Raw genomic sequence first — 21,413 nt, forward strand, 5'->3', positions numbered from 1 at the left:
TCGCACCCAAGTGGGCCTTTGTAAATTTCTGTAGGTGTTAAGCGACTTCTATGTGTAACTTTAGTCGTAAGTAGACCTGTGACCATATTTAGCCGCAATATCGGACCGCGAAGATGTACATTCATTGTATATTTGCCAGGACGAAAGATCCTTCGCCCATCGGCTTTTTTACACCATCAATGTAATTAGCATAATTAGTTCAATTTAATGAAGATTCAACTGAGTATCAATTCGAAATTAATTGCCACCACAGTAGAGCCCATAAGAAAATGAATTAATACGATACACCTACTCTAAGCAAAACTGTACTACATAGAATGTATTTGTATTTGTTTAACAAGTTTTATTGTAAAGAATATGATAATAATATACTGGATAAAGTAATATTTAAAGCAAAAAATGCAATCAATACTTTGACCTGCACATTTTTGGTGCAAAGGTGATATGTTGGTGAAATTCTAATAATTGACAATTGGTTACAGAATCTGTCTTGCAGCCCTCTGCCGGGATACCTTGTGATTTTTAAAACATTTATCAAAATTTCGTGTACACACTTTAAAATCTACTTATTGCTTTGCGTCAAGTACTGATGTCCTGTGGTGGCCCACAGTTCATCCACTTCCGTCAGGCTGTCGCGCCAGAGCGTCTGCAGCAGGGTCCATCCTTGTTCCTGGGTGACCAACAGATAGTCATTGGTGGGATGCAGGGTGTGGGTGTAGAGACCCATCACCAGACTCTGAACCAGGCGGGCCGCCACGCAGTATTTAAGGTGTCCCAAGTCCGAGCTGCTTATGGGGTTTATACTGTTGTAGCCTGCGAGAAAGACTCCACCGGTGGCCAGGTCGTTGGCCTGCAGCATCATATAGGTGAGGGCAATTCCAACCTCGAAGAGCAACGGAGATTTGCTTGTGTCTCCGAAATCGATCACCCCTGTAACGTGGTAATCACTTTGGTTTGCCGCCTTCTCTACAATTATATTCTGCTCGTTATAGTCGCCATGAATGATCTGGTGCTCAAGGGTGGGAAGCAAACTCAATATCTTTGACTCAAACAGATCGATGACCTCTTCGCATATCAATCGGCGCTCCTGATCCTTCACCACATACAGGAATTGCCTTAGTTCCGGGACGCTCTGCAGCATCCATAGCGTTTTGTGGGTTTCGTAGGCCTCGTGGGTGAAATTCTTCAGAGCCCGGTCCAACCTAGCCAAGTACTCCCCGCTGCGGAAGAGTAGGTGCTTCGTCGCCGGTACCTGGTGGAAGATCTCCCCGGGAATAAACTCGAGAAGGCGCACAACGTTTGAGTTTCCGTTGAGCCGCTCCACAGAATAATACTTTCCACTGGCATTTGGAATCGGCCTAGGGCACTTGACACTGTGTTTTCCTGGAACAGTAAAAGTGATTTCCTTAGTCTTTTATATAAGATAAATAATATTTACCCAAAAACAGCAGCAGTTGATTCTGTGCATCCACAAAGTTCTCCTTTTTGGAGTCCAAGGAGTTAAGGATCTTCAAAACGTAGCCATTTTGGCAGTGCGTTACTATCAGTGGATTTTTTACATTGCTGAAAGAAGGTTTTAATAATTAATTCATTGCATGGGTTATTCTAGTTAGTTTTTTCTTATAATTGTCCCAATAAATAAATTCAAAATTAATTTTAAGTTGTACTTTTAACCATAAAGGTGTGACCAAGTCATGGGAAATTGGGAAGTCTTCTCTGCAGCACTCCGGTCACACTGTGTTTGTTGCGGAAATTTGGCGGTAAAAAGTGGCGACTTTATTGATTGACCGTCTTATTTATGTTTTGTAATTGTACCCAACCATGGGCATCACGGGCTTGATCCCCTTCGTGGAGAAGGCGTCCTCCAAGCTACAGCTGAAAGACATTCGGGGCACCACAGTGGCCGTGGACACATACTGCTGGCTGCACAAGGGAGTTTTTGGCTGCGCGGAGAAGTTAGCCAGAGGCGAGGACACGGATGTCTACATCCAGTACTGCCTGAAGTACGTTCAGATGCTGCTGTCGTACGACATTAAGCCAATACTGGTCTTTGATGGCCAGCACCTGCCAGCGAAAGCCCTGACAGAAAAGCGGCGGCGGGAGTCCCGGCAGCAGAGCAAAGAACGAGCTGCGGAGCTACTGCGTCGCGGGCGCATCGAGGAGGCACGGTCTCACATGCGGCGATGCGTGGACGTTACCCACGATATGGCCCTGCGCCTTATAAAGGAGTGCCGGATGCGGAACGTTGACTGCATCGTGGCTCCCTACGAGGCGGACGCCCAAATGGCCTGGCTGAACAAGGCGGACATTGCCGAGTTCATCATCACTGAGGACTCGGATCTGACGCTTTTTGGCGCCAAGAAGATCATTTTCAAGCTGGACCTCAATGGCAACGGTCTACTGGTGGAAGCGCAAAAACTCCACTTGGCCATGGGCTGCCGGGAGGAGAATTACCACTTCGATAAGTTCCGTCGCATGTGCATCTTGTCTGGGTGCGATTATCTGGATTCCTTGCCAGGAATCGGCTTGGCCAAAGCCTGCAAATTTATTCTCAAAACGGAGCAGGACGATATGCAAATTGCTCTAAAAAAGATACCCAGCACCCTCAACATGCGAAATTTGGAGGTGAGTCAATCCTCAAACACTGCGTAATCCATCACGTTAAGCCGCCTATAAATCACAGTGACTAAGGTGTTATTTTTCCCATTTTGCAACAGGTAGACGACGAATACATTGAAAACTTCTTGAAAGCAGAAGCCACCTTCAAACACATGTACATCTACAATCCCCTCGAACGCCGCATGGAACGGCTATGTGCCTTGGAGGACTTTGAAACGGACGTGCGCTACTGCAGCAATGCTGGAACCTTGATGGAAGACACAGATCAGGCCTTGCACCTCGCTCTGGGGAACATAAATCCCTTTTCTCTAAAGCGCCTTGATAGCTGGACACCGGAGAAGCCCGTGCCAACTCCAAAGAACGTAAAACGGACGAAACACAAGAGTATTTGGCAAGGAGAGTTTCTTAAGGAGAACCTCAAGGTCGAAAAGAAGCAGACGTCCTGTGCCTTGTTTTTCAAGAAAGTGGATTTTGTTAGCAAGACTATTGACGAGGATATTGAGGCTAATCAACGTTTGGAGGAGGCAAAGCAGACCGAGGCTCAGGTCTTTACTATGTACAATTTCCGAGGAAAGAGGAGAAGGAGTCCCAGTCGGGAAGAGTCTATAAATACTCAGCGAACTCCCCCGCAGTCGCCATTACACAAAAGTCGCCATAATCCCTTTGCCAAGGACCGATCGGGGTCAGATGCCCATCAGAAGTCCCCCGCAGTGTGTGAGAACGGGTCTTTGTTGCGTTTGTTAAGTCCAAACAAGGTGAGTCCTTTACATGGTGGAGCAGACGAAACGAGGGTCAATTCCCTCAAAAGAAGCATCTTTGCCAAGGAGCAGGTGGTAGAGGTGCGTAGTCGATTTTTTGGTACCCAACAGACAAAGCAGTCAGAGGAGCAACCGACTCAGGAACTGGATTCCCACATTAGCCAAAAAAGGTTAAGGTTGCAAAAGCAAGAATGTATAGTATTGGATGAGGCAAGACCTCCAAGCAGAAACTCGCATGTGAGTGAGGCCGACTCAGAACCGGCCTTATTGGAGTGCGAAGAAACAACTTCAGAATCACCCGCCCCCGAAAGCATTCCAGACAAGGATGAAGGAAAAATACGCATCAAATCCCTGGACTTGCTAATTGACCAGCGAAAAGCCTCCACCGATTCCGAGAGCCACGAAAGTGAGACCATTATTCTACTCTCCGACGACAGCTGCAGTTCCAACCTGACCCCGGCAGCATCGACCAATTCCTCCTCCTCCAGCGCCAATATTCAGCGGCACAACTCTTTACCGTCTGCTGGAAAGAAAAGAATCGGACTGAGTAGACAAACTTCCACTGCCAAAAAAGGAACTCCCAAGACCCCCAAGAAAACGACCAGCAAACTGGGCACTGTGAGCCAGAATCAAACTAAGTTAAGCATGTTCGGATTCCAGAGGCGCGCCGCGCTCAAATAGTTTCCTATTCACAGACTGTAACCTTTTTGTTTATTAGCGTAATCTAATTTATTAAATTGAAGAACCGAACTGATGAACAATCTTCCATGAACCTATCAAGTTATCTTGATAGCTGCCGTCAAGGTGAACTCAGAGCGGGGAACTGCGTCACACATAGCTGCGCCAACTAACAACTTTAATTAAACAGGGTATAAATAGATGCCACATTTTTCTTGCGAAAGCACTTATCATTTGCTTTTGAGATGCTGCAAGTCTGACATATTCAAACAAAAAGTGCAGTGGAGGAGGCGTATATGTTTTTCTCTTGCCATGAAGATAATTCTCCGGATGTGATGTGAATAATTCAAAATAAGGGTCAATGGAATAATCCCTGGTAAAGCTTACCTATCCTCCTTGACGAAGAAGTTTCGGTCGTCGTAGGCGATGATTTCCTTCACTTCGCTGATTGTGATCCCGTACAGTCGTCGCAGCAGGCTCTCTACGTCGTCGGACTCCACCTTCGGACGGACATCCGATCCTGGCTGCAGGAGATCCCTGTCGCCGGGCTGTGGGTCTGAAGTTGTGTCGTTGCCATTGGAGGATGCCTGGTCGTTCTCCTTGTTTAGCTTCTCGGCTCCGTCGTAGGCATGATTCAGGGTGTATGACTTTTTGGACATGTTCGTCAGCTCCACATTGTTCCACTGCTCCATTTTTGGGGGCTCTATCGGAGACGCAAAAAGGCCGAAATCCAAAAACCCGAATGTAAACAAAACTTAATTAGAAGGCGAATTTGAGGCGACGGGTAAAATGTTTTCGGTTGCGCGTTCTCCAGCGGAATGAATTGTGTTTCAGCTCAGAGTCTCAATTGAAACGAGTTCGTCGACGTCTTCGCCATATCTTATTCGCCAGTGTGTGCGCGTTAAGGTACAGTGAAGCCCTTTTGAAGTAAATTGGAGCGGGGTTCTTTAACCTTAGTCAATAAATGGCAGCAGATCTTATTACCAGTTCAATTTCAGGGCGACGGAGAAGCTTTTGAAAGAATGTCTTAGCGACTGTTTACTGTATGTGTTGTTTGATTCGGTCGCGTGAGATTTGTGGGTGTGTGGGTGACTGTGTGAGCCTCTGTCGCCACTTGCAGTGTTAATTTGGTTATTTGTTTAATTTCTTAAAGCCCTGTTTGTATTTTGATTGCGACTAGAGTGCTGCACCGGTGGGTTAAAATGTATATTTCATTATAAGACCCCCTGGTCTTATCAGGGGGCCGCGGTGGGGGTTGCCCAACTGCTGGCAGTCGTGATGGATTTTTATTAACGCTCCACCGCTTTGGGGCTCTTCAATTATAAGAGCACATAAATCGGATGGATCGCCGGCGATCAATTTGGATTTCTAAAACTGATACTGACGACTTCGGCGAAGGCAAATAACCGCTCGAGTCATATAGGGTGGGCCGTAAATCCACCTGTCAGTGGAAAGATTTGAAAAAAATAAGGGTAAACGCCTTAGTGGAATAGATAACCATCCACCTGACGGGAGAAATGTGATAATTAGGGGGCGTAAGTAACTGAGCAGTCTCCCAAACAAATACCGATAGTTGGCCTTGACTCAATTGCAGTTTATTGCTCATACGCAGCGGTGTACGTAACTACGGTTTTCCATTGGGCTGGCTCACTCACACCACCTCACCAGGCGCACACACGCACAGGGGGCAATTAAAATCCAAATGAGACTCGCAAATATGTTCAGCTGACTGCTAATAAAGCGCCTAAACAAGCCGCATCAAAATCGGTACACATTTCATACAAAACCCCGTCTTATTTACCTTTTTCACCTGTGGATGCACCTGTATCGGCGTACAACTAAGTCAGGTAAATCGAAATGCTTTCCAACCGAATACTGGAAAACTCTGGCCACTTTTAATGCCCTTTTAAAGGCTATCACATCACTTGGTTATGTAAAAGGTGTAAACTTAGTAACTAACTTGGCTGTAATCGCAGTAACGTTATGAAAACAATAAGCCAAATGGACACATTCAAAAATTCAAAGCAGGGGGCAGGTGCGCCGACACGCGAATGTAATTCGGAAACAGCTGATGGGTCTTTGAGTTTCCAGGTGAATGAATTTCTGCGTTTTCCAGCACCGGCACCGACTGGAGGCTTATTTGAATGTTCACCTTTACAGCAGGTGCCTTTGTGGATAGTAAAGAAGGATTATTTAGATGGTTGATATTATGCATGGAAATTCTGCATTTTTCGGCGTTTTGAATGAAGACGTACAAAATAATGGGAAGTACCTATTGATTTTCAGCTAGTAGAATTAAAAGCTCTGAATCTATGGAATCTATGATTGAGTATATTTATGCAAATATAAAAAATTAAAGCAACAAAGAACTAAGCAAATATGTAAAATATAAATACAAAAAAAAAACGCAGATTTAAAAAAAAAATATTGATATATATAGAAATCACTCTTTGAGCGATCGGCCACGATGGACGCCGCCTTGAATCCGGTGGAGGTAAACAACTATCTTGCGATGATTCTCATCAAACAGCTGTGTCTCTTTTTGAATCCTCTGATGGCAGGACCCTACTTCGAGACACGCCTGAACGTCCATTACCTTTATTTCGACGTAATCCAAGAGGAGCGGACTAAGGAAGATCTCGAGTGCATCAAAGTCCGCACGGATCTCAGTGCGGAAGTCTTGAAGTAATTTCATTGAATAAAAGATCTCTGAGAAGGTGGTGCTAAAAAAAATCCTTTTATATTTTTAATTGTAGAAAAAATAACTAAATTACTAAATAACTAAATATATTAAACTAAAAAAGTGAAATATATATTATTGTTTTTATTAAATTAAGACGCATTTAAAAAATGTATTTTTTTTAAATTCAAATGTTCGACCCAAAGGTGATTTAAGCTTCAAAATTTATACGATCAACAAATACAAAAAAAAATAAAAATAAATAAATAGAAAAACAAAAAAACGTTTGCTTTTAAACATTAAAGAATGGACTTTTCAAAGCTACAGGAAGAGTTCTACAAGGATGTGGCAACCAAGAGGGATACGGCCGAAAAAATGGGAAAGGACCAAGGTCCTGAAAAGAAGAAGAAAAGGTCCTTTGAGAAGCAGCAGGAAAAGACTGAAGACAAGTTTACAGTGGAGAAGAAGGAGATTAGGGATGACGAAGTCCTCAAGAGAAAGGATGAAGAAAAAGAGGAAAAAAGACGGTCAACGGCATACTCGGGCACTGGATCTGAGAGTCTTGATCTAGGAGAAGAGGAAGAGGGCGGGGGGACTGGGAGTTCTGAAGCCCTCGACCTCGCAGAAATCAAGTTCCCACTGCCCGAGCAGAAAGACCCATCCATGTGCCGAGATGAATATATCAGGAGCATCCTTGAAGAACAAGAGCGTAAAGTTTCAGAGCAAAGGCGCAGGACGACAGTGACCAAAAAGGGGTCTTCAATCGCCGTGCCGAAATCGGTTTACACTGTGTCTGGGGATACAAATCCCGAGTCTATGATACTTTCGGTGCTGAGGAAGTTTCGTTCCTCCCTATTTCATACTGGCTTGTCCATCAAACGGTCCACTAGCTTTAGACGGAAGTCCTCCATGTGGCCCCGGAGCACGTTGCTAAGGAATCTGAACCGTGAAGTCCAGAAGGCGGCCATTGAGTTCCTTTCGGTGCGAATGCTCAAGCAGCTGCGGCTCTTCACGAGTCCTTGGCCTGGCGAGATCAAGGACATACCGTACTTTTTATTTCACTGGTCGTTGGAGTATTTCGAGGCGCGTCTGGATATGAACCAGCTCTACCTCGACGTAATCCAACGGGAGCGGACAAAAGAGGACCTCGACTGCGTCAAGTTCCGCACGGATCTGGCGGAGATTGCGAATATCATCTATGACATCCGGGATGAGTTTGCCAATGACAAGAATTTGTGCAATCATGTATTCCAGATTTTGCGGTAAGCAAGTGGGGCTTTGTTGGTTTCTAAGGATTTTAATTAGGTCCCCCGATTACGACACCTTTAGCCACGCGACGTATCATAGAAATGCGCCTTGGATACAAGGACTGAAGGATAAGCAGAAGGAGCTGGATCAGCTGAATCAGCATAAGTTGGTGCAAACTTCCAGCAGCACTGACTTTATGGACGCCCGAGAAACAACCGTACTAGATCGTTTTGAAAATACTGCTGGTAACAATTTAGGTTCAAAGGACCAGGATCCTGGGTAATAAAGTACATTATTCACAGCTTACGATCCCATCGAACTGCGCTACCGGGTCAACTGGCTCAACAGCTGCACGGATCAGCGGCTATACCGCTTCCAAATGCGTGAGAACGCGCTGAAGAAGGAACTGGAAGAGCTCACCAAAAACATGAACGTCGACAACATGGTGCACCACAACATGGAGTTCATGTATGGCTATGAGATCGACATGGCCAAGCGTAAGATCCAGGAGTGGACAGTGCGTTTCGACAATGATCTGGAAAACGCAGAGGTTGCCGTGCAGATGTCCAAAATAGCCGTCCAGAAGTACAAGGACGATCTCAAGTTCTACCAGGAGCAGGAGGAAATGTTCAAGCGGCGGATTGCGGAGGAGAAGGAGCTAATGGCGGTGGAGGCAAAGATTCACCAGGAAAAGCAGGTGGGTTCTTTCAAGCTATTCAGGCTTCTCAATCATAAATACATCTTGTATTCCTTTTAAGGCAAAGGCAAATCAGGCAGTTCTGGATGTGGAAGCGACCGTGAAGGCTATCGAGGCTGTCTACAAGCCACCGCCACCGAAGAAGACCAAAAAGAAGGCAGCCAGTTCCTAATGCTCATCAATATTCCTCAAACTTATTTATGTTGGCAACCAAAACAATGAAATAATCAACCGAACAGTTTGGGGCATGAACTTAGCCCCAAAAGGGTTGTTCTTCAGGCCTTCAAAGTCACTGTCGAAGGGATCGGGATCAGGGAACCGGGGCATTTATTGAATCGGAGTGAGTGGAGAGTGGGTGGCGTGGGAGTAGCCCCATAAACTTAGGTCAAACATTTACCATATTCATTATTTTTGCTGGCGGAGACAAATGAAATTACAGGAAAACGATTCCGGGGTAGATGGGAAGGTCCCCCTTTCGGGAAATTGCAGTTTTAGGAAATCGAATTATGTGCAGTTTAGTAACCCGTGGTAACCTTCGCCCTCACCATACCAGGGAACTAAAATACGTGGCTATAAGGATGGCCATGCATAGTTATTTTATGCGCCGTGGCAACATAGCTTCGCCCGCGTTTGTTGCCTGGTTGGTGGGATTGTATTTACGCTTAGAAAATAAGGAATAGAAATTTTTCATCGACAGCCAGAGGCGGTTCGGGCGAATCCCTGCGGAATGCCGGCAAATCTTCGACCCGCGACAAATGGCAGTACCCTCGAGGACTGGAAGGTGTTCGAAGTGTTGTGCGGCCCGGAAAACGGCTTCAAAACCCGCCCGGGTACGTCGATGTCGCCAGCTCATAAGCCCACGTTTCCATCTTACCAGGTGAGTACTAGGCCTCGTCCGTCGCTAAGGAGGCAGTCATCAGTCCAAAATTAGTCTGGCGGAATCGTGTGCCAAATTGCCGTATAAAACGGGGGCCAGACATCATATCAGGCTAGATTTATGTGAATTCGCAATTGAATAACGACTTTTGTTCGCTGCCTTTTATGTTTTTCAAATTTATGCGGTTGTTAGGGGAACTAATGGTTATTTCCGGGGGGATTTGCATAAAATTTGATGAGTTACAGTGGTTGTGATTGCAACCAGGATCTAAAAAGGGTGCATAATTAGTTGGTCTGATTGATGGAAACAAAGGGGTATTCCACATGTAATAGTATCTTGGTACCACAGCACTAAAACAATTTTATTTTTTTCTACTTATTGGCAATCTATCTCTTCGTACTGTTAGCCCACATATCCCGCCGACTGCATAATTAACTTGGCCAAGCTTATCGAATGCTTAGCACATTTTCTGTTCCCAATCGCCCCCCTCCAAAGTGCAGACAATTGGCCAAAACTTGCACACCTCATTTTCCGTTTCCGGCCAGGGCAAGCATTTTCCACCATGAGGAACAAAGCTCATGACCCGCCCGGAACCTGAAACCCATCCCCCCAAGAATCCGCAGTCGCGTGTGCGTGAGACGGTTGTGGATATTGCATCGGATATTTCCAGCACTTGGCGCCATGTGAATGACCCAAATAATCCAAACAAACTGAAAAGTTTTCCAAATGTGTAAACGTGGCTGAAATGGTGTAACTTCCCAGTCCCTGTTCCATTCCCTGTCCCTGTCCTGTCCCTGCCATTGAGCTCGTTTTCACTTGGAGCATAAATTGTAGCATTGTGTGATGTTATGTTGGGGTAAATTCCGCGGTGCCATGCATTGGTCTTCCCCATACCCCTGTTTTCCCAGTTGTTAGGCAGAGGTTGTTTGGTGTGCTCCCAGGCGAGGTGTTTCTCCGAGCTGTAAGCTTAGTCCTTCGAAGGCTCTGGCTGAGCACGGTTGGTTCGGTCTCGTGGAGTTTCTGGAGTTCTTGCCCTGAACAATGCCCAGTGACAATCATTTGCATCACCACCACTTGGGACACAGTGGTGGGCTGTCGCCGCATCACCATCATTTGGTAGGGTCTTTGGATTTCAATCACGCCCTTAAGGAATATCTATTACTTCTAATGAAAACCTAATAAAATTTATTGTTTACCTTCAGTTGGATACATCCTGTGGCACTGCGGGAATATCAGTAACCGAGCATCATCATGGGCTGGACATAACTACCACCTTGCGTAGTGAACTGGCTGCTTTATCCTACAAGAAGGAAAGGTTAACTGGAGAGGTGACTATTCAAATTATAGTGGTAGTATTCTATATAGAATATATATTTTTCCGACAGCTTGCGGAAACACGAACGGCTTTGTGCAGCAAGGATGCGGACATCGAGAACCTACGTTCACAGGCAGCCAGGCAAACGGCACTCATCGGATCGCTCCAGAGCCGACTCCAAAATGCGGAGAGTCGTGAGCAGGCGGTGCAGGCCAGGTGCGATTCCACCATCCAAACAGTACAGCGGGAGAAGCGCAGCTCCGACGAAAGAAATAAGGAGCTCATCTGCAAGATCCAGCATCTGGAGTCGCATGTGGCCACCGAAGAGTCCCACAAGGAGCAGGCTCAGGCCCAATTACACGACCTTCTGCGGCGCCTGAGCATCAGCCTGGGATTGGGGGGAGATGTGTGCGAGGGCGGCCCAAAGAATGTCCATGCCACGCCAGAGTGCATAGTATCGCGGGCCGAGGAGGTGATGGTGGAGCTGCAGCGGGCCAAGGCCAAGGTAAGCTCCACATGCGACACCCTCAGCTCCTGCGAGAATGAGCTGCTCAACCTCAAGTCCTTGGCCAACATCGAGAAGCAGCGTCTGACAGCCCAGTTAGATGGGGCTGGAAACCATAATCACGAGCTCGAAGGACGATGTCGGCAGTACGAACGGGACCTCCAGATCCAGAGGGATCGTCTCACGGAGTCCGAGATCAACGGGGAGAAGCTCAAGGAGGAGTTACGGGGCTTCGAGTCACGCTGCCATAGACTCCAGAATAACCTGGACAGGATCCAGGGCGATCGGCTGCAGTTCTTGAGGGGACTAAGCAACCTGCTCAACGTTCCCGAGCCCTGTGAGACCCTCATAAAAGAGAAACTTAGGGAAACTCTAGGAGAGAATCAGGCTATGCAAGCGGTAGGTTTTGATGTTGGGTAATGGAGCTATTTTTTATAAATTTTGTTTCATTTCTGTATCCTAGCAAATGCATTCCCTCCGGGATCAGCTGTCTTCGGAGCACGAGAAGCTTAAGGAGACTCAACAGGCGACCGAGTGTCGCCTCCGCTCCGGCGAGGCACAAAAATGTGAGCTCTCGGAGCGACTGGAGAAGTGCCATGCAGAGATTCACACGCTGCGAAAGGATCACATGGGCCTTTCGGAGTTCCTACAACGCCTGGCCACAGCCATGAACTGGAGTGAGTGCTCCGCCCCGCCTGCTTTGGGCGCGGACACCAATCTGATGGCCGAGAGTCTGCTGGAGCGGGCCGAGCGATTGACGGCCCACTGCGAGCACGAGGTGGCTCACCACCACCACCATCACCACTCACCGGAAAAGGGCGGTTGCTGTGACCACGCACACCATGGACAGGGGAAGTTGCGTCGAGAGAGGTCGTGCCACGACATTCCTCTTAAGGAGAGCAGCAGTGTGTACAATCTTCAGCGCAGGGTGCGGGTTCTCAGGGAGCAGGTACAGCGACGTGACCTCCATCTAGAGCTGCTGCGCCGAAAGTTGGCCATCATCGAGGACGGTGCCCGTGGAAAGTGCATGCTACAGGGCGAGCGGGATGATGCGGTGTGCCGCGCCAAGAAGGCTGCCAAGCAGGTGGACAAGCTAAGCGCCCAACTAGCGGATGCCCGATCCCAAATCGCCGAGGTGAAGGCCCAGCTTGCCGAGGCCGTGGAGTACAAGATCACCTCGCTAGAGAGGGCACGCAAGATCGACGAGCTGACCACCCAAATGTGTGACTTGGAGGACGAGAAGACCCGGCTACTGTCCCAGCTTAATGCAATGAAGGAGCGCTTGAAGTCCTCCTGTGAGTCCAACCAGAACCGCAGGTGCCGCGATGAAGCGTTGATTAATGTAAGTTTGCAGTCCGTGTCCTTGAAAAATAATTATTTTTATTAAAATTGAATTGCAGTCCATGCGCGACGATGTAAACCGCCTGAGCTCGCAGCTCTCGGATGCCAACCAGCGCCTGTCCCACCTGCAGTCCTTCCGCACCTCTGTGGCAAGGACTCTGCACCTGAGAGATCTTCCAGAAACCGATCTGCTACACCGCCTCCAGGCCCTGTGCTCAGCCCATCAGGAGTTCACGCTTTTGTCGAAACGTTATGAGGCCGCCTCGCCCGTCGGGGATCATCCGTGCCCCAGGTACGACGACCCCATACCCCCCACCGCCCACTGCCGACCTCCTAGAGAGCTCAGTCCGCCGTCCTTCCTCCACAAGACCCCCACTCACCATCCGTCAGAGCACCATCATGGATCGAACAGCCACATCCACAATCACAGTGGTCACGGGCATGGTCACGGACATAGACATGACTCCATATCAGGTTCCCATGCCAGACGGCAGCGCAGCAAGAGCAGGGACAAGCGGCTCCACGACGAGTGCTTCGACTCGGATGTGCATCGTCTGCACCACGGCTGCAAAGAGGAGCTACTGGCCACCGGATCAGAGGACGACTTCGACTTCAAGAGCAAGTACTGTTGAGAGGACATAGGAAACCAAACCCATTCGCAATGCATTTATATTTTTTCTGAATAAACTGCTAATCAAAATTGACGGAATACATCCGCGTTCTTATTGGGTGGGTAAGGATAGGAGGGAAAGGACTCTTCCTCGGTGCACTTCCTGCTGGCCCCACAGGTCCAGCAACACTCCGGAAACTTGAGCAACGTATCCATGGCATGGTCGTCCTGGCAGCCACTGCTCGGAAGGGTTCTAGGGCAGCTATGGGATAGTTTATAAAGGATCGTGAGGTAATAAGGGATGTGTAGTCATTATCCTTACTAATATACATAGGCGAGTCCTTCGGCGTTCATGCAAACCGTGGTGCCGCAAGTGTTTGGGTCGTTGACCTCCTCCCCAGGCTGGAGGGCAAAGATGTCGTACTTTTTCTTTTTGCCAACACGGACGTGGATCGGATAGCACTGACCAGGGAATTCTGGAGAAGATTTTTATATATTTTTTACTAGAAAATTATATCTAGAATTTCACACTAAACTCACTATTATCATGCAGTTTTTTGACAAATATCATAGATTTTACGAGTCCCACAAACATTAGGGAAACACAAATTATAAGTATAAACCTCATTGCGGAGTGGACTAAAGAAAACTGGCTATAAAGGGTTAGAAAACTTCTCCAATTTGTGGTTAAAGTATACAGATAAAGTCTAGAATTTCATTCTCAATAAGCAAGCTTTTCAATAAATGCTTTCGCTATAAAAATTTAGTAATTGTTTAATTTTTTAACGCAAACGAACAAATAAAGATATCAAAATTCTCTTCCTAATAATTTTAGCTGTTGCTATTGTTGCTGTTTTCTGGTACATGATATACCACTATTTCATTAAATAAGTTTAAAAATGTTGCGAAAAAATGGTCCATTTTCATGTAAGAAAAGTGATGTATATGTCGAGTAATGTAATGAATGTAATATGTAAAATACGCAGGTTCCACAAAGTGCCACGCTGCGAAGGGGCGCTGTTAAAGTGTAATCTCAGGAAGGGCCACGACCTTACTACACTGCCACAAAAATATTATACTTTCTACACTTTTAGAGATATTATAAAACTTTACACTTTCGTATAATACTCTTTAAAAAAGATGCCTTGAACGATACATTCCATGAAAGAAATTATGCAAATAGGAAATGTGTGAAAAGCCTCGCATCGGAAAACTGTCAAATAAATCAAAAATGGACGTCCACTTGCCACTGCAACCCGTTTTTCCGGCCAAGTTCGAGCCCATGGCGACGGTGGCGCCTGGAAACGTGCAATTAATCAAGAGTTCAGTAAACGCTTTTTATGCGAATCCCGGAGAGCAGTCCACGTCAATCAAGATGCGTATTTTTGCATGTTCAAAATTACACAACACGTGAGACCTGGTACAGACTCGCCACAGACGACACCCGGAGCAATGAACTTGGACTGCCGCGATCGCCGTCTTGCCTGGCTACCCTCTGGACTCGGAGCTGGAATCTCGGGGAACAGTTCCTTTGCACCAACTACACTGAGATAAACAGACTCAGACAGCCATTAAACAGAAAAGGTGTTCTTGCCTATTAAATATTTCCATTATTTTTGCAGTGTCTGTATTATGCGGAAAACACGTTTCAGGTGGGCCAAGGGGGTGGTAGTGATTGCCACATATGTGCCCGGGTCGTCCCCTCCAGTTCTGGAAGATCTTGCCACATGAGCCGGCCATGTGAGTCGCTAGCAGCAGGGAGCCCATTTCGTTTTGGCTTGCAACAGGTTTGGCTCTTTGATCTGCACATCCCCCATCTCTTGGCGACTTTTGATCTTTCTGTGGAGTTGCAGGGAGTAGGAGGAGTCCCACCGTGGAGTCGAAGTCGGAGTCAGAGGAGATGCGGCCATTAGAGCCGCAGTCACTCAGGTGTGGAAGAAGCCAGACTAGGGAAGACAGGGCCCAGCCCATAATTAATATCGTTGAGAATTTGATTTAACACTTTGCGCTCCAAGCAAATTGCTTGAGAGTCTAGGGATCATAAAGTTTTAAATAGGAAACTTTATTAAATTTAAACAAAAATTGCAGATTTCCTCGAGGCCTTTTATCCAAGAAAGGGCCACCCCACGGGAATGCTCTCTTTTGACCAAAAACTAGAACACAGACTATGGAAATGGGAACAAGTTTAAGCCAGAAAAGCCAAAACGAATGCGTAGGGGCCAGAATAAATATATGCTTAGGCCAAGGGGCGCAGGGCGGAGCAGAAAGTAAGGTCACAAGTGCCTTTGGTGTCACACGAAATTGTTTACAAATACAGAACACGCGTTGAAAAGCTGCCTTAGGAAAAAAGTAGGAACCAACGCCTTACCTTGGAGCTCCTCTTTCAGACTTAATGGTTTTTTTCTTTTTGGAGCACAAAAGATCCGGTGGCAGCATCATCATCATCATCATCTGGTGGGGCCTGACTGGCATCTGAGATGATTTTAATGCTGTTGATTGTGGGCTTGCATTGACATTTTTGCCAACTTGCCACATTCCAACTCTAGTCCCTCCAGACCCTCTGAGTTCTGTCGAGATTTGTTGAAGCCACAAGCTTCCGCTTATTGTTTGTTGGCAACAATAAGGCCGCACTTTTGCGCCAGTCGAATAAAATAATAAAAATGTTTGCGGCTCGCCCAGGCACCCACAGTCTCTCAGCAATATACATACACTTGGGTTTCCAACTTATCTATGAAAAAATTATAAATTCAACCATTTATTTTCAGTGCATCGTGTGTGGGGGCCAATCTGTGTGTTTGAAACCGAAAGCAATGCAATTTTTGAATTTTCCACAAAGTTGAAAGCTGAGCCGGAGTCTGAAATGAATTTGCATGTTTTGCCAGGGATCAGTAATCCGGTTCACAGGAATGGCAGCTGCGGAATCATGGGGATTGCTTCCCCATTAGCCCGTTTACGGAGAGTACGGAGCACGGACAATGGCATGGCCCCATCAAAAATGCAACCATTCGAAGTTACACACGCGCACACGAGGTTGTACACACACACCCGAAGTTCTGGAATGCCAAACAGCATTTTTGGGGCTTAGCTAGTTTTTGATTAAAACGCTTTGCTTTTCAATTTGAATGATGATGAGTTTTGGGTGAGTTTGGGGAAATGAATTGGATAAACTGGTCAAATCCAATACATATTATCCAGATATGTGGTGGTGTTTCAACTATAGAGGTCCTTTGAAATGATTACCATTGAAAAAGAGTGGTTTACCCTTTTATAGATGACCCATTATCGCCAGACAGTTCACCCACTAGACCCATTTCGGAGCTTAACCTACTTCCTGCGACGTTATTCCCTCCCATTGTTTCGGGTTTTCTGCAATTAATCAAGGTCGTGAGTTAATTAGACTTTCTGCAATGGGAAGCCGAGTGAAAACAATTGCGATGGCATTGCATCAGTCGGTTAGATCCATTCGAGCCGTCTGCAGGGAGCTGCGAGTTGATGGCTGGAGTTGGCCAAGTCAACATAACTGCACATTATTCAACGAGACGGGCAAAAATGGTTGATTTTAATTGTCCAGTATGAAATAATAAATGTGCCCCATAATATCATTAAACGCAAAACAATAAAACAAAGAGCAGCCATAAAACGCAAGCCAGGCGGCAGAAAGAGATTGTCGCACGGACGCTGCTGCCACTGCCACTCGATGTGTCTTAATTAGCATAAATGTGCATCGTGTGGCTGCCACTAGCCACTACCCACTTGCCACTTGCCACTGCTGGTTGTGCAACTGGCCGAAAGTGGAATGAATTAAGAGAGATCCAGTGTCAGACGAGTGCACCGCAATAACATTTATTGCTGGCAGCGGTCAATCAGAATCAGAATCAGAGTCGGAGTGTGCTCCCGTTTCGGTCCATATCTCCAATATCCAGTATACATATATTATATACATATATACATATATATACATATATACATATATATTTATATCCCCTCAGATCCAGACACATTATTATGCGGGCACACTCCTCTCGCCGTGATGGCTTTAATTGTCATTGTAATTGGTGGTGCACTCGATGGTAAATAATTGAGTCGATGGGGGCTTGATTGAAGTTTGATGGGCAGATTATGTCATTGAGCTTGAGACTTTGGAATTTAAACCATTTGATGCTAAGTATTACTCAACACAGAATAATAATCTAAAAGAACTAGGCTTTTTTTTCTCTCGGCTTTATTTGATTTTTGCGTTGGTTTGGCTCAGACAAAATAAAAGTTCAGAGATATACAGATACAGGTTATGCAATGCTTAGAGCTACACATATAATATATAGATAGGTGTAATATATAGCGTATATATTCATTATGTAATATGATAGATTTTAAAAAACAGTTTCCTCTTCTGCCTGCAAACCAGCAGACATTACTCGATCGATATCGGACTATATGGTATATATCTTTATTCATACATAATTATGGTTAAGTGTTCGATACTAGAAAAGGGTTTACAAAAACGTTAATAGTAATATGTGTATTGTTAATAGCTATGAAGGGTTCTCCGTAATTCTTCTAACTTTTGTGTTTCTTACAAAATGTAATTTTATATTAAATCTTGTGTCAGTTACTCGATTTTTTTTTCATCTAAAAATTAAAGACGCCTAAATCGTATCACAGATAAATGTGCCACTTCCGCACATATGTATAACGGCCTATAACAAAACTATAACCTACGGGTGATTTGCTGGATTTTTTTTCAGTGGTGCAGTGGGTCAGAGGTCGAGGGTGGAGGGGCCGGCTCAGTTCTGCCACCAGAGGGCGCTCGTGTTCCAGATCCACGCGCCCGACCCTACTCAACGATGCTGCTGGGGATTTGGCGGCCCGAAGGCCTGCATGCTGTAGTACCGCTCGGAGTCCTCCTTCACCACGCTGGTCACGTGATGGAACTGGCACGGGTGCGAAATCTGTGACTTGGGCGGCAGGGGGGCCGGCTTTGCGCGCTTCTGCTTCTTCGGCTTCCGGCCGCCTCCGGACACGGTCAGGGCTATGTTCTCTGGGTCGCTTACCAGCCGCTCCACGTGCTGCCACAGCTCGCGGGCCGCATCCGTGGAGTCGAAGCTGAAGCCGATCATCTGCTGGTGGTTGCTCGAAAGGCACATGGTGTGGAAGGAGGGTCCGGCGATCCGGTAGTTGGACAGATTATCGATCCTGTCCGACCAGAGGGCGAAGCACGAGCCCCGCTCGGCCAGCACCAGGGTCACCCGGGGCATGGCCCGGGCCCGGGAGTTGCCCTTGTCGTGAAGAATCACCGGGATACCGGTGAAGACCAGGCGCCAGTCGCCATCGTTGCCGGTGCCCTCATAAAGATTGGCCAGAGCGCCGCTAACGAAGATCTCTGTGCCCAGTCCACCGAAGAAGCTTTCCACCTGACCGCGCTCGTAGTCCGAGAGGTTTGTGTTGCTGGTGGTGTCCGTGCTGATGGTGTCCGCGTCGATGTCCGAGGCGTTGTACAGCGAGGTGGTGCCATGGGCGCTGCTCCTCTGAGCTGAGGAGTGCGAGTGGGCGGACCAGTCCGCGTGTAGGATCAGCTCCTCCCGGGGCTCCGAGGACGAGCCGGTGCCATCGCTGGACTCTGATGGCGGCGCCGAGTCACTCACGGATCCCAGCCGGCGACGTGTCTGCTGCAGTTGGTGCGACATCTGAAAAATGCAAAAAAAAAAAAGAGCAGAGTGCCAAATTAGATTTCTGTGGCAAAAGCTTTTCGGCTGCGGTTTCGCTCCCAGAGGAGTTAATGCAATTCCCTTTGCCACTCGTCGGCACCTCGGAAAAGTTGGCAACCGAAAACAACGAAAAACGATAGAAAGCGTTTTCAAAAAAGGTGACGATTAGAAGATACCCATTCAAAAGTTTCTGTCTCAGATACTATTCAAAAAATAAAAAAAAAAAAATTATGTAGAACTTGTACTTGTACAGTACAAGTTTTGCTTAAATATTTTCAAAAGTTTTATAAAAGAGGTTCCATTAGAAAAAAACTTAAAAAATTAGACAATATTGAGGTCTGGTTAGGGATGTTTTCATTTTTTGAAGGCGTTTTATAAGAATATGTCGTTTTAAAGCTGACTTAAAGATTCATCTTCCTTTAAGTGCGAATATTTCCCAAACAGTCAGTCGAGGGTAAACAATTGGCAGTCCCAACACCAGTTTCGTTTTCAGTTCAGGGCGCCCTCTTCACGCTTCCCCTAATTTGTTATTTACTTTGTTGCATTGCTGCAATTGCTGCCAAATAAAAAAGCCCGAAGAATCGGCATACCGTGCTCTGTGGTCGCTCTGTTGGAAATTAAACACAATCAATTTCCGCTCCAGAAACTCAAATCGTAAACAGAGAATAATTCGCATATTTATGCCCACTGAGCAATTTGCCAAAATTCATTCAGTTATTGTTGGTCGATTTGGAATTGTTTAAATAATTATTGACTAAGTTCATCCAGTAATTCGATTAGAAGTCAAGTGAGTGTTTATTGGGGTTTTGAGAGGATTAATTGCGCATACGCCGCTTGATCCCTGGTTCTGCTAATCTTTCAGATTTTAATCGGAGAGAGTGGCAAACTAAAAATACATTTACCTGAAAGTTTTGCCAATTTAAACACGGCAGGCAAAGTCATCCAAGTTGTGGGTAAATAAACAAAATAGTCTCTAACTAATCCAACTAAACCAATTAGGATTCCGGCAGAGTGATACATTTGCATGGAAGCTCCGTGGAAATCTACATATCAAAGACCGCACGTCCTATGCAAATACCCCAAAAATGTATCACAGGCAGGGCCAACACTACGTGTACTTACGGCCAAAGCGAATTCCTAATGAATATGAAGCGTTCAAATTTGCTACTCAAATACTCAGACTCGAATGGCTGGAAAGTTTGGCGAGGCACGTGGACATTGGCACGTTTTAATTAGCGCCGCAAATTGCAGGTCACGGCGTAATTAAATTATTTAAATTGCTAATTTTCCGAGCACTCCTGTGGGGGTGGAAGTGAAACCCGAAGCCCGAAAGTGGAAAGTGCTAAACAGTCGAACGTGTTTTCGAAGTTGTCACCGCCAATAAATAATAATCAACAACTATGTGAGAGCCTTTTGACATGTATCAGCGAGAAGGAAACTTGGCCAGGACACGCTCCTTTGGCACACTTTCGGGAGCCAAAAACTTTTCTTTTGGCAACTTTGTTTGTCTTCCGGAAGACGCCCAGATTGTGGTCCATGCGGCGAAGGATGCTGCAACATTAACACGGTTATCTATAATTTACACGCACAGGGGAGCCAGCGGAAGGACGAAGGCTCCTTAACTGCGGTGATTTCTGGCTGCTGGCAGATGCACATTTATTGTGCTATTACTTTTGCGGTCCTGGATGTCCTCTGCCCATCCCAGAAGGCATCCGGCCTGCCTCCCCTGAGTGTTTTTTTACGTGTCTCGGGCTTGGCAGCCGAAAAAGTTTATAGCCACAGTTGCGGTGGAAATAATAGGATTTTTATCCTAGTATACTTTTTCAACTTCTCAGTTAGCTATTTGTGTGACTTCAGCTGTTGGGAAACTCGCATCTATATCCCGGCAAAGATTAATTGCCTCTCAGTTTGCCTTCTCTGGTCCCCGGCCCTGAAAACTTGGCAAATATATTTAGTGCCGAGATTTATGTAGCTTCATTACGAGCCTCCATCACCGCCCCCAAGCAGCCGAAATCTCACCCCCTGGGGAGGTCCTCCTCCACGCTCCTGCCTTGTCTATGTTTATCGAACGCTTTGGTCAAACAATTAAAAATATTGTCCCTCTTTCGCTATCTCTTGCCCTCTGTGGGGGCCACTTTTTACTGTTGTCATGGCAGCCGACTACCAAACGAATATTTAATGTCCTCCCCCTAGTCCTCCCCCAACTGCAACCATAGCGGACCTTGGGAATATCGAAGTTCAATGTCAGGCCCGGCCGTACCATGCGGCGTATGCGTAATTCTTGCTTTTATTTACGACCTTGTGTGTGTTTTGAGCTAATAATCGGAAAAAATCAACACTGCCATTATTTATGGCTATTATATTTACCCATTCGAAGTTG

The 21,413-nt window shown here is 46.3% G+C and overlaps 6 protein-coding genes and 1 long non-coding RNA gene across 12 annotated transcripts in view; 4 read left to right on the forward strand and 3 right to left on the reverse strand.

Moving 5' to 3' along the window:
• Positions 1-322: 322 nt before the first annotated feature.
• On the reverse strand, positions 323-6,083 carry LOC108123737 (hydroxylysine kinase). Its single transcript, XM_017239029.3, has 4 exons — positions 5,857-6,083; positions 4,443-4,758; positions 1,439-1,563; positions 323-1,383 (listed from the first exon to the last, which is right to left on the reverse strand). The coding sequence occupies exons 2-4, from the start codon at positions 4,745-4,747 to the stop codon at positions 563-565; spliced, it is 1,251 nt and encodes a 416-aa protein (XP_017094518.2). The 5' UTR covers positions 4,748-4,758; positions 5,857-6,083; the 3' UTR covers positions 323-562.
• Positions 1,724-4,127, forward strand: tos (Exonuclease tos). Its single transcript, XM_017239027.3, has 2 exons — positions 1,724-2,625; positions 2,718-4,127. The coding sequence occupies exons 1-2, from the start codon at positions 1,822-1,824 to the stop codon at positions 4,056-4,058; spliced, it is 2,145 nt and encodes a 714-aa protein (XP_017094516.2). The 5' UTR covers positions 1,724-1,821; the 3' UTR covers positions 4,059-4,127.
• An 851-nt stretch (positions 6,084-6,934) lies between the features above and the next one.
• Positions 6,935-8,880, forward strand: LOC108123736 (uncharacterized). Its single transcript, XM_017239028.3, has 4 exons — positions 6,935-7,997; positions 8,065-8,228; positions 8,286-8,680; positions 8,742-8,880. Exons 1-4 carry the CDS (start codon positions 7,042-7,044, stop codon positions 8,850-8,852), a joined length of 1,626 nt encoding a protein of 541 aa, XP_017094517.2. The 5' UTR covers positions 6,935-7,041; the 3' UTR covers positions 8,853-8,880.
• A 191-nt stretch (positions 8,881-9,071) lies between these two features.
• LOC108123734 (coiled-coil domain-containing protein 170) lies at positions 9,072-13,420 on the forward strand. Of its 3 annotated transcripts, none has more exons than XM_070277090.1 (6): positions 9,072-9,208; positions 9,378-9,557; positions 10,760-10,885; positions 10,943-11,776; positions 11,841-12,719; positions 12,778-13,420. In XM_070277090.1, the coding sequence occupies exons 2-6, from the start codon at positions 9,408-9,410 to the stop codon at positions 13,348-13,350; spliced, it is 2,562 nt and encodes an 853-aa protein (XP_070133191.1). In that variant the 5' UTR covers positions 9,072-9,208; positions 9,378-9,407; the 3' UTR covers positions 13,351-13,420. The 3 variants fall into 3 exon arrangements, with proteins under 3 accessions (XP_070133191.1, XP_070133190.1, XP_070133192.1); XM_070277089.1 differs by having other exon boundaries at positions 9,179-9,320; XM_070277091.1 differs by lacking the exons at positions 9,072-9,208; positions 9,378-9,557 and adding an exon at positions 10,528-10,673.
• On the reverse strand, positions 13,374-14,030 carry LOC108123738 (uncharacterized). The gene is made up of 3 exons (XM_017239030.3): positions 13,869-14,030; positions 13,651-13,804; positions 13,374-13,590 (listed from the first exon to the last, which is right to left on the reverse strand). The coding sequence occupies exons 1-3, from the start codon at positions 13,954-13,956 to the stop codon at positions 13,413-13,415; spliced, it is 420 nt and encodes a 139-aa protein (XP_017094519.2). The 5' UTR covers positions 13,957-14,030; the 3' UTR covers positions 13,374-13,412.
• Positions 14,031-14,116: 86 nt separating this feature from the next.
• On the forward strand, positions 14,117-14,943 carry LOC108123710 (uncharacterized). The gene is made up of 2 exons (XR_001773201.3): positions 14,117-14,255; positions 14,315-14,943. It is a non-coding gene; the product is annotated as an uncharacterized lncRNA (long non-coding RNA).
• Positions 14,944-17,753: 2,810 nt separating this feature from the next.
• Positions 17,754-21,413, reverse strand: part of MESR3 (misexpression suppressor of ras 3) — a 33,881-nt gene continuing 30,221 nt past the window's right edge. For 2 of the 4 annotated variants that reach the window (XM_017239041.3, XM_017239040.3), the window contains one exon: positions 17,754-19,012. In XM_017239041.3, coding sequence (XP_017094530.1) covers positions 18,167-19,012 — 846 coding nt within the window. In that variant the 3' untranslated portion in view covers positions 17,754-18,166. Of the gene's footprint in view, positions 19,013-19,935; positions 20,108-20,155; positions 20,224-21,413 lie in introns of those variants that run through there. The other 2 variants (XM_070276808.1, XM_070276809.1) reach the window with 2 other exon arrangements.

The sequence above is a fragment of the Drosophila bipectinata genome, chromosome 2L (genome assembly GCF_030179905.1).
Source record: "Drosophila bipectinata strain 14024-0381.07 chromosome 2L, DbipHiC1v2, whole genome shotgun sequence".
NCBI lineage: Eukaryota > Metazoa > Arthropoda > Insecta > Diptera > Drosophilidae > Drosophila > Drosophila bipectinata.

Excerpts from the sequence above, each read along its gene's own strand:
- LOC108123734 (XM_070277090.1), top strand. The coding sequence starts at position 9,408 with ATGCCGGCAAATCTTCGACCCGCGACAAATGGCAGTACCCTCGAGGAC. Across the intron at positions 9,558-10,759 it reads CCACGTTTCCATCTTACCAG|TTGGATACATCCTGTGGCAC; the intron begins GTGAGTACTAGG and ends GTTTACCTTCAG. Across the intron at positions 11,777-11,840 it reads AGAATCAGGCTATGCAAGCG|CAAATGCATTCCCTCCGGGA; the intron begins GTAGGTTTTGAT and ends TCTGTATCCTAG.
- LOC108123737 (XM_017239029.3), bottom strand. The coding sequence starts at position 4,747 with ATGGAGCAGTGGAACAATGTGGAGCTGACGAACATGTCCAAAAAGTCA. Across the intron at positions 1,564-4,442 it reads TTCTTCGTCAAGGAGGATAG|CAATGTAAAAAATCCACTGA; the intron begins GTAAGCTTTACC and ends ACCTTCTTTCAG. Across the intron at positions 1,384-1,438 it reads TCAACTGCTGCTGTTTTTGG|GAAAACACAGTGTCAAGTGC; the intron begins GTAAATATTATT and ends TTACTGTTCCAG.
- LOC108123736 (XM_017239028.3), top strand. The coding sequence starts at position 7,042 with ATGGACTTTTCAAAGCTACAGGAAGAGTTCTACAAGGATGTGGCAACC. Across the intron at positions 7,998-8,064 it reads CATGTATTCCAGATTTTGCG|CCACGCGACGTATCATAGAA; the intron begins GTAAGCAAGTGG and ends CGACACCTTTAG. Across the intron at positions 8,229-8,285 it reads TCGTTTTGAAAATACTGCTG|CTTACGATCCCATCGAACTG; the intron begins GTAACAATTTAG and ends CATTATTCACAG.
- tos (XM_017239027.3), top strand. The coding sequence starts at position 1,822 with ATGGGCATCACGGGCTTGATCCCCTTCGTGGAGAAGGCGTCCTCCAAG. Across the intron at positions 2,626-2,717 it reads TCAACATGCGAAATTTGGAG|GTAGACGACGAATACATTGA; the intron begins GTGAGTCAATCC and ends ATTTTGCAACAG.
- LOC108123738 (XM_017239030.3), bottom strand. The coding sequence starts at position 13,956 with ATGAGGTTTATACTTATAATTTGTGTTTCCCTAATGTTTGTGGGACTC. Across the intron at positions 13,805-13,868 it reads CAAAAAACTGCATGATAATA|AATTCCCTGGTCAGTGCTAT; the intron begins GTGAGTTTAGTG and ends AATCTTCTCCAG. Across the intron at positions 13,591-13,650 it reads GGACTCGCCTATGTATATTA|CTGCCCTAGAACCCTTCCGA; the intron begins GTAAGGATAATG and ends ACTATCCCATAG.